Raw genomic sequence first — 13747 nt, 5'->3', positions numbered from 1 at the left:
AGATCCGGCCACTACACTCCAGCCTGGGCGACAGAGTGAGACTCTGTCTCAAAAAAAAAAAAAAAAAAGAAAATGAAAAAACAGGCAGGATCTCCTGAAATAAGATAGTTTTTTTTGATATGGAGTTTTGCTCTTGTTGCCCAGGCTGGAGTGCAATGGCACGATCTCGGCTCACTGCAACCTCTGCCTTGCAGGTTCAAGTGATTCTCCTGCCTCAGCCTCCCAAGTAGCTGGGATCACAGGCACGCACCACCATGCCCAGCTATTTTTTGTATTTTTAGTAGAGACGGGGTTTCACCATGTTGACCAGGCTGGTCTCAAACTCCTGACCTCAGGTGATCCGCCTGCCTCAACCTCCCAAAGTGCTGTGATTACAGGCGTGCACCATCACGCCCAGCCAAGATAGTTTTTCAGTAGCACAGCCGAAATCTGAGTTGGGCCACAAATCTTCTGGTCCAATAACTTCAGGCTAGGATGCTTCAGTAAATCAGAAAATCAACTGAGCTGGTGGCTTTGATGAGAAGACTGAGAACCTCGCATGTTCACACTGGGATTAAAGGCAGAGGTTTTATAGTGCTCAGCATTTGGCCAACAAGGTTTAGTAAGAAGTATTCTAGGTTATTGTCTATTAGGATCTTTAGTTGTATTTTCAAGTGAGGGCTGATCCACCCACCTTTGAGTCACTAAACGCCCTGATCTGTCAGTATGCCTTTCAGGTATAGTCCACAGCCTAATTCCACAAACTTGGGCCTCCATGAGCACAACAACCTAACTGATAGGTCCAGTTGGATACATGTATACCACTGTAGTCACGGTCACCTGGATTAGAAGGAAATGATCTCACCTCGAACTTACATGGCCTCATTTCTAATCTCTTCTCACTACCACTGCCCTCCTTTCTCCTCCCTGGGTCACGCGCTGATTGAGGAATAAAAGTGGACGAGGCTCTCAGGTGGTGGCTCTCAGGCAGAGTTTTGCTCTTGTTGCCCAGGCTGGAGGGCAATGGCACGATCTCGGCTCACTGCAACCTCCGCCTTGCAGGTTCGTGTACAGCGGTCGTGACAGTTGTGAGCAGCTTGTGTACAGCTTGTGTAGCGGTCGTGACAGTTGTGAGCTCTTTCAAATACACTGCTTCTATCACCCCCAGCCGCCTCCACTGTCACGCACACACGCCTGCCTTCATCAGCTCTCCTGCCCTAGGCTACCTCATTCCAGGGACATCAGAGAGGTGAGAATGTCTCTTCCTAGAGGAAGCAGCAATGTGCTTAGCAGGAAAAATGGTACTTCTGAAACTGAGGTGGGAGAGAAAGTTTTGCCAAAACAAGACTCGCCAACAAAAGCAGCACTGAGAGCAAAGTAAAGCCCAGACAATCTCATGATTTTAAACAGGAACGCTCCTTGGCTTGGCCTCTTACTTAGAGACAAAGAGGTCAGAACTTTGAAGCCAACAAGCAAAGAAACTCCCCAGAAAAATGTTGCCTGCTTGCGAATGTCCAGTCCGCTGGGACTGGAGGAGGAAAAGGGTGGAGGGAGGAGAGCAGGGGAGCCAGAGGAAAAATGACTCACTGCTCTGAGAACAGCCTTTTCCAGACCTCTGTCCAGGCAGCTGTCTGAGGGAGGACTGAGGCTGGGGCACCCTCTGAGCTCAGGCACGCAAAGCACCTGAGTCCACAGCGGGCTGAGGGTGACCCAGCAAGCACGTGAAACCCACCCCAAATCCCATCAACTGACAGGCCCCAGCGGATGGTTTGGAGCTTTTGAAATCCTTTGTTGTCTCTTGATTCTAAAAATCCACCCATGAGCTAAGCAAGGCCTCAACAAGGTGGAGAGATCCCTCCTGTTTCCCCAGCAGCCTTCCTTTGGTGTGTGAACAAACAACCACAAAGAACAGCGTAATTCAGACAAAGCACAGGCAAGTGCTACATAAATTCAGACATACCTTATATTATTTGACCATCAGAACAACCATGCACTAAAAATCTGCCCTAAAGCAACTAGTCTGTTAGTAGAAACCGGTCCTGGTACAAACACCAGCGTTAAGGACATTCCCTCTACTTGGTTCTAAAATCTACGGTGGATTTTAGGTTCTAAAATATGAAGTCAGATATGGCAAGGAAGTCAGACAGGGAAGACCAAACGCCCACCCGTCCTGCTTTCTCCAGTGGAGTGTTTTTTCCTTTTTCCCTGAACAATGAGTAGTCGATCAAAGGTAGATTAAAAGTTGGAGGCTGCCATTCCCATAAAATTATTGGTGGTCCAGCCACACTCCCACTGCTCTACTTCTATACATGCAGAGAGAAATGTTTCAGTCAAACACCAAAATAATACTGGTATTTCTGGTGGGAGGAATTTGCTTTTTTGAACTTCTCTATATTGTTCACTTTTTTAAAAATAATCATTTATGATATTTATTAAAACAACCAATTCATTACTTAAAAAATGTTGAAGGCTGGAGAGAGAAGATGCATTTGCAGTTTACTCACTCATTCCACAGCCAACATTTAGCGGGCACTTAGTATGCGCCAGGCACCATACCAGGGATACAGCAGTGAGCACGGTGCCTGCTAGCAGGCAGCTCACAATCTAGTGGGAGAAACAAACAGAGAATACACCAACAAGAAAAGCACCAGCAACAGGCACAGTACAGAAAATGCCAATTGGTGGGGGATTCTCTGAGGAGATGGTATCTGGGAAGAGACTTGGATGGCAAGAAGGAGTTGGCCATGGGATGGCAGAGGATGAAGCCCTTGAGCAGAGAAACCACCAGTGCAAAGCCCAGGATGTAGAACAGCCAGGACAAAAGTGGGGTTGTGGCCAGTGAGATGAGACCAGCAGGATCAGCAGGACCCAGATCACATGAGTGGGGAAAAAAACGATTTCACTGCAAGTGTGATGGGGGCTTTTAAGCATGGGAATGTATGGTTTTATTTCTGTTTTAAAAGATCCATCTGGTGGAGCAGAAAATGGATTGGGGTGGGAGGGTACAAGAGTGGAAACAGTCTCCTAGAAAAAAAAGATATTCAGTGTCTAGGCAAGAGAAGATGGTGGCTTGGACTACACAGATCAAGGTGTCTCAACCTTGGCACTATGGCTAGATAATTCTTGGTTGTGGAGGCTATCCTGTGCATTAAAGGCTGTATCGTAGCATCCCTGGCCTCCACCCACTAGATACCAGTAGCATATTGCCAAATGTCCCCTAGAGGCCCAAATCTCCCCTGGTCAAGGGTCACTAGACTAGGGGTGGTGGTGCAGGCAGAAAGCGGCAGACAGTCTCAATGGGTTTGGGAGGTACAGCTGGCAGGACCTGCAGATGAAATGACTGTGGAAAGTGAGAGAAAGAAGAGTCATGAAAAAATTTGCATCATAACAGAAAAATATGATTTTTTTTAAAACAAGCTGTTTTATGTCTTTTACAGAACTACCTCTCTTCTTTTTCAATCACTTTCCTTCCAGGAAGCACGGTTCTGATGGAGGAGGGCAAGGAGTCAAATGCTGTCAGGAGGAGTTGGGGGTCACTGGAGCTTTCCGTGGTCCCCTGGTCTCTGTGCCTACTGAATATGTTGAGTGGGAAACTGGCTCTCCCCAGAATAAAAGACTGTTCTGTGCCTCCCCAAGAGAAGCCTATGTGCTCTCAAACTAATTAGCAACATGTTCAAATCCTTGAAGAACTGAGAGAGGCAAAGACAGAGCTGCTGAGCATTTCACACCCTGGAAGGCATGTTAAGCAACTTGGCTCTAGCCTCCAAATCTGGTCACCACGTGTCACAGCTGGGGTGGAATGTCTGGGGGTGAAGTTGAAAGGGTAAAAGTGACTCAGAGATGAGGCAATCCTTCTCCTGAACAGCGGTTAAGCATCTTTGGTATCTTGAGGCTGTCCTGTTTCAAAGCAGCTTCAGCCTCCAGGGGTGGGCACGGACGGAACGCCAAGGGACTAGGTGTGGTCTGAAACCTGAAGTCTAGGGACTTCTGTGCACGGCACGACAGCAGGGGTGCACTGTTCACACGGTGTCAATCTGCCCCTGGGACTGTGACAGAGTAGCCTTGCTTGAGAGGACAGAAGTCTTGGGCCTCTCATTTAAAATTCCTAGCATTCTGCTTAGGAAAGCTGTTCTTTGATGAAATGATAACAGGAATAAAAACAATGTACAAAAGGACATGTTGACTCTGGCTTTGAGAATAGGAATTCAACATTCAGCTCTAGAGACAGAGTCCCTTGTGATGGAAGGGCCCATCACTGTCACTGAAAGAAGAGGAAGAAAGAGAGGGATCTGTGGAAGGCCAGGAAGGAAATCTTAAAGAGGTCACAGGGTTGCTGAATTTTCCAAGACCCAGGCATGGGTTCCTCGGGGGGCCAGGTTACAGAAAGGTGGAGCTCCAGGTGGTGGTGGGTACTAACTCAACACTTCCTAGCAGGACAGGCAAGGTCTTGTTACAGCAAACTCCAAAGGACCATCCGCATTCCCTTCTATGAGGGAATTTTCCTGTATCAAAGGTTGCTTGAAATAAGAGTCGGTTTACGTAGAAAGGAGGGGAAATTGTCTGGTCCTGCAGGCATCTGTTGCAACAGCATCGACTCTCACAGGATCTGATGAGCTGAGAGAGTGAGGCTGGCCTTGTTTATAGAAGGCCAAGGTAGTAAAACAGAGAGTAAGCTGGGCTTGGAACTCTATGTCCAAGTCCAAACTATCCTTGCTGCTTCAAAACCACAGACCCAAAGGCATACTGCAAAATTTGAGCTTGGAACTCTTCAATCTATAACATGGGTATCAGAATGAACATCAAATGTATCTTATGGGACAGTGTTTGTAGAAGGGCCTTGTAAAATAATACAGTGTTAATGTAGGTACACAGTATCATTACTGCAGTATCGCATAATGATTAAACAAGTGGTGACTGTTGGCCAAGATGACTCTCTCCAGCTATAAAATGGCATCTCTCTGCAATACCATGAGAATGCAAACATAGTTTCATTTCTAGGAAGCTAAGAAGGTTCTAAGAAACTTGTTCCCCTTAACAGAAAAAGAAAAAGAGCAAGGTGTCCTCTGCAGTCATGTGATCAGCAATCCCAGAGCCGGAAGTGCCCCTTGGTCTGAGCTCTCCCACTTCAGCAGTCCTGAGAATGGCTCACCGTCACCACCACGTAGAAGCACCAAATCACCGAGGTGAAATGAAAGACGACCAGCTGTCCAGATTCATTGAACTTGCTGTGTTTGACCTTGGAGAGATGAAGCCGTTTGCTGATTTTCTAAAGAATAAAGAAAACCCCTCATATTAATATACAAATGTATCCATACTGGGCAGGTTTCAAACTCCTGTTTTCTCCCCACAAAAGGGTTGAACATCCTTAGAAGTTTGCAGCTGGCCATAATCCAAGGTATTTAGTGTAAGCCTACTGTGTGCATACAGTGCTTGGTCTAAGGCAAGCATTCTGAGAAAGTGACAAGATGAATGCCTCTAGTCTACGTGTAAAGAAAATATCCCCAATTACTCCATGTGCCACAGACCCATAAGGAGACCATCTCCAGACAGCTTTCTCTCTGTCTCATAAATACTGCTGCTCCATGTGCTGATTAAAGGAGGCTGTGAGAGGGAACAGAAATCAAAGCGTGGTGAAGGAAGCCCAGGCAATAGACCCAACCAGCGCAAGCAAGTTGGAGGATGAATGGGTGCAGAGCTGCAGTTTCCTCCAAGGCCAGGTCCTCCACCCCAAGGCACCTCCCCAGCTTCTGATCTCAGAATCCAGACATGTTACTTACATCTAAAATGTACTCTTGAACCACAGCGTGCAAGATGATGGTGATGAAGATGTAGAACAAGATTGTGACCAGGTCCTTAGGGCCATAGTGGTAGTGCACGGTCTCACTGTCTGTGGAGGTAATAAAAGTCCCATCAGCATCCCTGGGGGAAGGAAATACTCTGGGACCCAAAACTGAAATGAGATGGGAAGCAAAATGTGCCATCAAATGGTACCCATTTGCTATAGCCCCAGACTTAGAAGAAGGTTTCTGGTTTCTGCCCCAGATTCCTACCCACCCTCTGGTCTTAGCCCTTGGAAGCACCCACGAAGGTGACTAAGGAGAACCAAGTGCATGGCTGTATTGTCATAACAGTATCTCCCGAGTCTGTGCGGCAGGGCACAGTGGTTAGGAACCAGGGTTGGAGACCACCAATCCCCATTACTGGTTCTATCACTCCCTAACTGTGTGACTGTGGATAAAGGACTAACCTCTTTGAGCCTCAATTTCCTCCCCTGTAAAATGGGACTATAGTTACACTTTCTCAAGAAAGCACCGCATAAGGCCTGAAGGTGGACTCAGAAGCTGGACTCCTCAGTTTGTACCACAGCTCTGTCCTATGTGACCCAGGGGTATCTATCTCCATGTGTGACTTTTCTGTACCTCAGTTTTCTCATCTGAAAAATGAGGACAACATTTCCTGCATAGTAGGTTTATTATGAGAATTAAATGAATAAATACGAAGTGCTTAGAACAGTGTCTGGCACATAGTAAGTGCTATATACATACTTGCTATTATTTTTGTTGTTGGGCTATGGTTAAGGATCAAATGAGATAATTTGCTTACAGCAATGCCAACAATTTACAGTAAGTCTGTTTAAATGGTAGCTTATTAAAATACAATTTAATAGTAATAAATGAGACAGTATCCCAGGTAGAGCAATCTTGTGAAACTCTGCCGTTGCAGCCTGTGGACGGGGGAGAATCTGCATCCTTGCTCCAGTCAGTGGGCAGCAGGCTGCGGGGCTGTGAGCCTGGTGGCCGTGTGCCTGGGTCTGGTCCGCTCTCTGCAACCCCCACCTCCCCCAGTCAAATGGCTGCTCTCCAGCTGTGCTGCATTCGCTCTGAGTCACACACACATGAGTCATCTACGCTGCTGAGATGCATTTACCAGAAGGTAGCCAGGCTGTTTGTTTCAGGGTGGCCAGGGAACAAAGTCAAGCTGACTGGGTCACTCTGGGAGTCCACCCTAATCTCAGCCACCCTAGACTGAGGGAATGTAACGGTGGGCAGTGGTGAGGGGGTGGGAGGAGGTGGCGAGGACAGAGAGAACATGATCTTTGAAATCAGACAAACTTTCCTTTTTCCTCTCCCTCTTCCTTTCCACAAAGACCTATTCTGTGAGAGGCACTGGGCTAATTGTTGAAACATGGAGATAAAAGACACCACCCCTGGTTGGAAAACATACAGTGCAGCAGGGAGACTAACAGACAGATGTACAATTACACTACAGACAGGCAGCACTCCCAAGAGGCACACACAGTGAGCCACAGCAGGCGAGGGCCCCACTCTGGCTAGGGTGAAGGTGGTGGGTAAACTGTTCACTGGTCAGGGTGAACAGGACAGCATCGGAACTTGGGGACCGGCAGGGAGGCCAGTGCGGGGGCGGAGGGCATCCTAGCCAGAGAAAGCCACATCCACAAAGAATGAAGGGACTGCAGCTGGAGTGCTGGGGGCGGAGGGGAGGTCACCATGGTGAGTGGCGGGCTGCTGTGCATGGCCCTGTATGCCATGTGAAAGGGTGTGGACTTTATCCTGAAGGCAACGTGGAAACATCGAAGAATTCAAATTAAACAGGAAAATGATGACATTTGCGTTCTGGAACATTTACTCTGGCAGCAGTGAAAATGCCCAGAGGTAAGGACACCAGTTAAAAAGCTGTTCCTGTGATCCAGGTAAGAAGCCACAGGGCATGAATCAAGGCAGGAGAAGAGAGAGGAAGGGAGAAGGAGGGCTGTCAGTGAGAGAGAGCTGATGAGCCTGGGCCACTGAGGACTGAAGGGCTGGGATCCAGGACGGGGAGTCAGGCACTGAAGACCCAAGGAGAAGACATGAAGATGAGGGAGAGGAGACTCATGGCCCTGCCTCTCTGCTCTACCACGTGTGACGCCAGGATTACAATTTCCTTGCCTTCTTCATAAAGAGACCGATGAGGTGGCCACATATTTTGAAATTATAAAATAACTAAACACAGTTTCATCATCAAGATCATCCTTATTAGGCAAAATGGGATTTATACTCAACCAAACAAGCACAGTCCAAAAATCAGTGAACAGTACCTGACAAGACCTTAGATTAGCCATTTTAAAGCCCTTTAAGAGGGTCACCTGCTATTCTTAGGATCCCAAATAGTAGGGTTCCAAAGAGATGTGACCATAGTCTGAAATCCTTATTGAAACTAGAATGAATGTAGAAATAAACACAGGCTCGTATTCCTCTGCTGTTGAGAGCTGCACACATGTATCCTCATTGGCTGACAAACCACGCACAGGGCTCCATGCTGGGCTCTGGGAGATGACAGTGAGCAAGGTGGGCACAGCCCCTGCCCTCTTGGAGCTTAGCGGGTACATACCAAATCCTCGTACATTTAAACACCAGCAGCCAAAGAACTATAACTCAACAACAAAAACCAAACAACCTGATTCTAAAAGGGACAAAGTTCTTGAAGAGACATTTCTCCAAAGAAGAAATACAAATGGCCAATAAAGACATGAAAGATACTCAACACCACTCATCATTAGGGCAATGCAAATCAAAACCACAACAAGGTTATCTCCTCACACCCATTAGGATGGCTACAATGAAGAAAAAAATAAAATAAAATAAAACAGAAAACAACAAGTATTGGTGAGGATGTGGAGAAACTGGAAACTTTGTACATTGTTGGTGGGAGTGTAAAATGGTACAGACACTGCAGAAAACAGTATAGTGATTCTTCAGAAAGTTAACAATACAATTACCACATATTTCAGCAATTCTACTTCTGGGTGGTAGGGTAATTGAAGGTCAGATTTCAATAAAATATTTGTACATCCATGTCCATAACAGCACTATTCACAATAGCCAAAAAGATGGAAGCGACGCAGGTGTCCATGGATTGACGAATGAATAAACAACATGTGCTGTACACATACAGTAGAAGATGATTCAGCCTTTAAAAAAAAAAAGAAATTCTGACACATGCTGCAACATGGATGGACCTCGAGGACAGTAGACTAAGTTAAATAAGTCAATCACAAAAGGACAAATACTGTATGATTCGATTCATATATAAGTTACCTAGACTAGTCAAATTTAGAGACAGAAAGCAGAATGGTAGTTACCAAGGGCTGGGAGTGGGAGGAACAGGAAGTGCTACTTCATGGGTACAGGGTTTGTTTTGCAAGACGAAAAGAGTTCTGAAGATTGGTTGTACAATAACGTGAATGTACTTAACAGTACTGAACTGTACACTTAGAAATGGTTAAGATGGTAAGTTTTACATTATGTATATTTTACAATTTAAAAAACAATAACAGCCGGAGGTGTCAATGCTCTGAAAAAACCCGCATGCAGGTGTGTCAATGCTCTGAAGTGGACTGAAGGCTGGAGGTCTGGAGCAGAAGGTTGGAGACCTGCAGAGGTGGGAGATCAGGAAGGACCCCTTAGAGGTCAGGGCAAGACATGTGGACTGTACCCTAAAGGAATGAAAGCTACTGGAGGAGTTTAGTCACATGTTCATACAGAAATCTCTTCCTGCCACAGGGAGAACAGGTTAGAGCGGCAAGGCTGGAAGAGCAGTCAGGAGGCGCCCGCGGGAATTCCAGCTGGAGCAATGGGAGAAGACATGTGCGTCGGGTAGACTCTGTGACGGAATCAAAAGAACCAGCTAACACGCTGGCTATGCAGATTGTTTCGATCATGGAAACTATCTCATAAGATGAACAAGGAAAGTGAATGAGGAAAGAGTTCACAGAGTTAAGGGACACAGTCCATTTCTTGGGTTTCCTCATTCCTAGAACCCAGCCACCAAATGCCACCTCAAGGTCAACACAGCCCCCCATCCCACTCCATCACCGCTCCATTTCTGGTAACATGCCATTCCTCTGACCTGTTACTCCTACTATCATAAGGAACAGCTTCACACACAAATACTCAAAAGCTATATTCTAATTTGCAGAAATTATCTCCATGGCTTCCCTCCTTACCTGCTATCTTCCTACTTTTTGTTTTGTTTTTTGAGACAGTCTCGCTCTGTTACCCAGGCTGGAGTGCAATGGCACCATCTCGGCTCACCACAACCTCCTGGGTTCAAGCAATTATCTTGCCTCAGCCTCCCGAGTAGCTGGGATTACAGGCGCGGGCCACCACATCCAGCAAATTTTTTTTGTATTTTTAGTAGAGATGGGGTTTTGCCATGTTGGCCAGGCTGGTCTTGAACTCCTGACCTAAGGTGATCCACCTGCCTGGGCCTCCCAAAGTGCTGGGATTACAGGTGTGAGCCACCACACCCAGCCCTATCTTCCTACTTTTGATCAGAGGAGGAAAGTATTAGGTTGGTGCAAAAGTAGTAATAAGTTGACTTGGCGCTTTCTGTTTTCATAGAGCTATAGAGGTTGGACCTTTGTCCTCTTCCAGGTGCCTATAAACAAACTGATGTTTTGGTTTTTTTTTTTCTTTTTAAATTTTGGTTGCTCACTAATTCTTACAAAAATCCTCAAACAAGACCGGGCGCAGTGGTTTACGCCTGTAATCCCAGCACTTTGGGAGGCCAAGGCGGGTGGATCACGAGGTCAGGAGATCGAGACCATCCTAGCTAACACGGTGAAACCCTGTCTCTACTAAAAATACAGAAAAAAAACAATTAGCCAGGTATGGTGGCGGGCGCCTGTAGTCCCAGCTACCCAGAAGGCTGAGGCAGAAGAATGGCATGAACCCGGGAGATACAGCTTGCAGTGAGCTGAGATTGCGCCACTGCACTCCAGCCTGGGCAACAGAGCAAGACTCCATCATAAATAAATAAATAAATAAATATCCTCACACGACCCAGGTTAGAGCTCCCACTTCTCACAGAATGCCCCTGTCGTGCATGAGCTCTCAAAAAGAACAGCAATCGTTTGGCAAGAATCTATTATATTTTTTTTAGAAGAATAAGTCCAGCACATCTCTGGCCTATGAGACCAGAGAGATGACTCTGATTTTGCATCAAAACAAAATGCCTACAAAGACCAGGGAGAGCACAAATTAGCCAGGTGGTCCAGGTGTCTTAAGATAGCTGCTTTCAACACAGAGGCCCACTGCATTAAGCAGGTCGTATTCTTCACTTCCACAGAGAAATATGCTTTACACTGTTTTTCTTTAAACATATCACCCTCTTGGTCTATCTTTCACATCTCCACTTTGAGAGAAACAAGTTTAAGAGATATCCACTGATCTTTTAACCTTACTAAAATAAATACACATTAAAACTGAGATAAACGGTAGCAACAGGCAGCCTCGGTGTCAGGGACACACTAGAGAGGAGGGGCACATCCCACACTGTGTCCCGCAGGGGTGAGGGAGGCAGTGGTGAAGCTGCATCTCAGTCGCTGTGGCTACGGGAGAGGCGCAACCCAGTGGCTGGAGTCCCAATATTTCAAAAGCAAAGAAAAATCTTTACGTGAAATCATCTGATTTTAAAATGCTGGTGACTAATTCGAAATTTTTAAAAACACTGTATGGGCCAACACCAGACTGGCCAAAGAAAACACATCTGCGGGCCAACTCTGACTACAGACCACAGATGTGTAACCTCCAACCTTCCTGACCCCTGATACCTTTCCAACACCAATACTCGATGAGCCCTCTTCCTATATAACCCGATGGAGTATGCCAATATGCTCTAGTGTAGGAATTAATCTAGCTTTGGTAAAAAGCACCTTCAATAATGACCTTCCTACCGTAGTGGGTTATCCCACCTCCTACCAAAAGTGACACTCGCTTTGCTTATCTTTGATTACAGTTTAAAGAGAGACCTGGAACAGTCAGAATCTTGGCTGTTTTGACAATCTCTGTGGGCAGCCGTCCCTTTTGGGGAGTCACATTCTGCTTGACCTCCTGCTCCGTTTCCTATGACTAATAGATATTTTCCTGTTTCCTTCTGAGGTCACCTGCAAGCGGCTTCTCCTGCCTGCGTTTACATTTTCCAATCCTGTCTGGATCCCACTGTGCGGTCTCTGACCTCCTCTGCACAACCTGAGCTGGTGTCCACTTACTACTGCCATCCCATCTGCTTCTGAGAACTCGTTTGAGCTGGGGCAGGCATCTCCCCTAGAAGCTTCTTCTTTTGTCTGAAAGCTAGTTGTTTAAAGAGCATCACTGTACTCCCAGTTTCTTTCCGAAGCCCTGCAAATCCGGATTTGTAAAATTTTCTTCTGTTGGTTTCTGTGCTAAGAGCCAACTCTGTTTTCACATTATTTTGAGTCTTTTACACTATATATAAATCCAGAATTAGATACGGAAACATCACCACAAACAAAAGCCGGAGGCAAATGATCACCTGGGGAAAATGTTTACAATTCAGATCAGAGACAAAGGGCTAATCTTGCTAATAGGTAGTAAGTTGCTATAATTTGACAATAAAAGGATTTTTAAAAATCGAGTAGAAATGAACAAAGGATATACACAGACAAGCCACAGAAAAAAGAAACATAGAAAAGATGATCCTTATACATTTAAAAAAATGCTCAGCCTTACACAGAAGAGATATGCAAATTAAAACTACACTGAGATACCATTTCATACCCATCAGATTGGCAAAAATCCAAAGCTTGACAATATATTCTTGCTAAGGCTGTGGGGAAACAGACTCTTTCTTACACACTGCCAGCAGGAATGTAAAACGGTACCACCTCTTTGGAGGGCAATTTGGCAATTTCTATTGAGATTACAAACGCATCAATCCTTTGATGCAGCACTTCTACTTCTGGAAATTTATCCTGCAGGTGGTACCTGCTACAGTCAAAATGACATGTCTACAAGGTTATACACCACAGCACTGTTTTTAACGGTAAACGAATGGAAACAACCCATGTTGTTTTATCTATAGGGAACTGGTAGATACAGTTATAATACACCAGGGTTACTCAACATGTGGCCATGGGCCAACAGCATCAGTAACACCTGTGAGCTTAGAAACGCACATTCTTGGGCCCTGCCCCAGGCCTACTGGCTCAGAAACTTAAAGCAGAAATCTGTATTTAGCCACACCTTCAGGTTATGCTGACCCAGCAACAATTTAAAAAATATTTATGTAAGCAATAGAGCGATTTAAAATGAGAGAAATGAAATCAAGAACAGGGAAAATTGTAACCAGGGCATTTATGAATCAGAACAGTGGTTACTTTAGGAGGGGTGCTGACTGGAAGGGGCAGGAGGAAGCTGGGGTGCTGTATCTTGATCTAGGCTAGAGCTGCATGGGTGTGTACACATGTAAAAATTCATCAACATGGGCACTTGGCTGCATGCACTATACCTCAAAACAAATTTTTAGAAAGCTGATGATGCTCTCTACATATTGATATGAAATGATATCTAGGATACATTATTTGTTGGGGAAAAAAGCCAGGTACAGAAGAAGCATATAGTATTCCATCTTTTATGTAAGAAAGGGCAGGAAAGAAAAATATGCATTTGTATCTACATAAAGCAACACTGGATGGCCAGTTAAGAAAGTGTGGGAGGGTACACAGGACACAACAGGGACTGCCTACAGGGAGGAGGGGTGTGAAAGGAAGGGAGGGCAGGATGGGAACAAGACTCTCCCTCCGTAGTCATGGACTGAATGGGGTGCAGGGAAGCTAGGAAGTGGGAAATAGTCTATCTTGGTCTAGGTTCAATTGGTACAAAAACCTTGACCTAGGTTAGAGCTGTACAGGAAAGTGTTTCAATACAGATTTATAATTGAACCATGTGAATGTACTTGTATTTGAAAA

The 13747-nt window shown here is 45.6% G+C and overlaps 1 protein-coding gene across 1 annotated transcript in view; it reads right to left on the bottom strand.

Moving 5' to 3' along the window:
• Positions 1–13747, bottom strand: part of TRAM2 (translocation associated membrane protein 2) — an 83208-nt gene that overhangs the window by 16165 nt on the left and 53296 nt on the right. The window contains exons 3-4 of the mRNA XM_017849602.1: positions 5757–5866; positions 5129–5245 (exon numbers count right to left, since the gene is read on the bottom strand). Of these exons, the coding sequence (XP_017705091.1) occupies positions 5129–5245; positions 5757–5866 (227 nt within the window). The remainder of the gene's footprint in view (positions 1–5128; positions 5246–5756; positions 5867–13747) is intronic.

Source organism: Rhinopithecus bieti, unplaced genomic scaffold (assembly GCF_001698545.2).
Source record: "Rhinopithecus bieti isolate Rb0 unplaced genomic scaffold, ASM169854v2 scaffold_31531, whole genome shotgun sequence".
NCBI lineage: Eukaryota > Metazoa > Chordata > Mammalia > Primates > Cercopithecidae > Rhinopithecus > Rhinopithecus bieti.
This window is presented reverse-complemented; position numbering and strand designations above follow the sequence as displayed.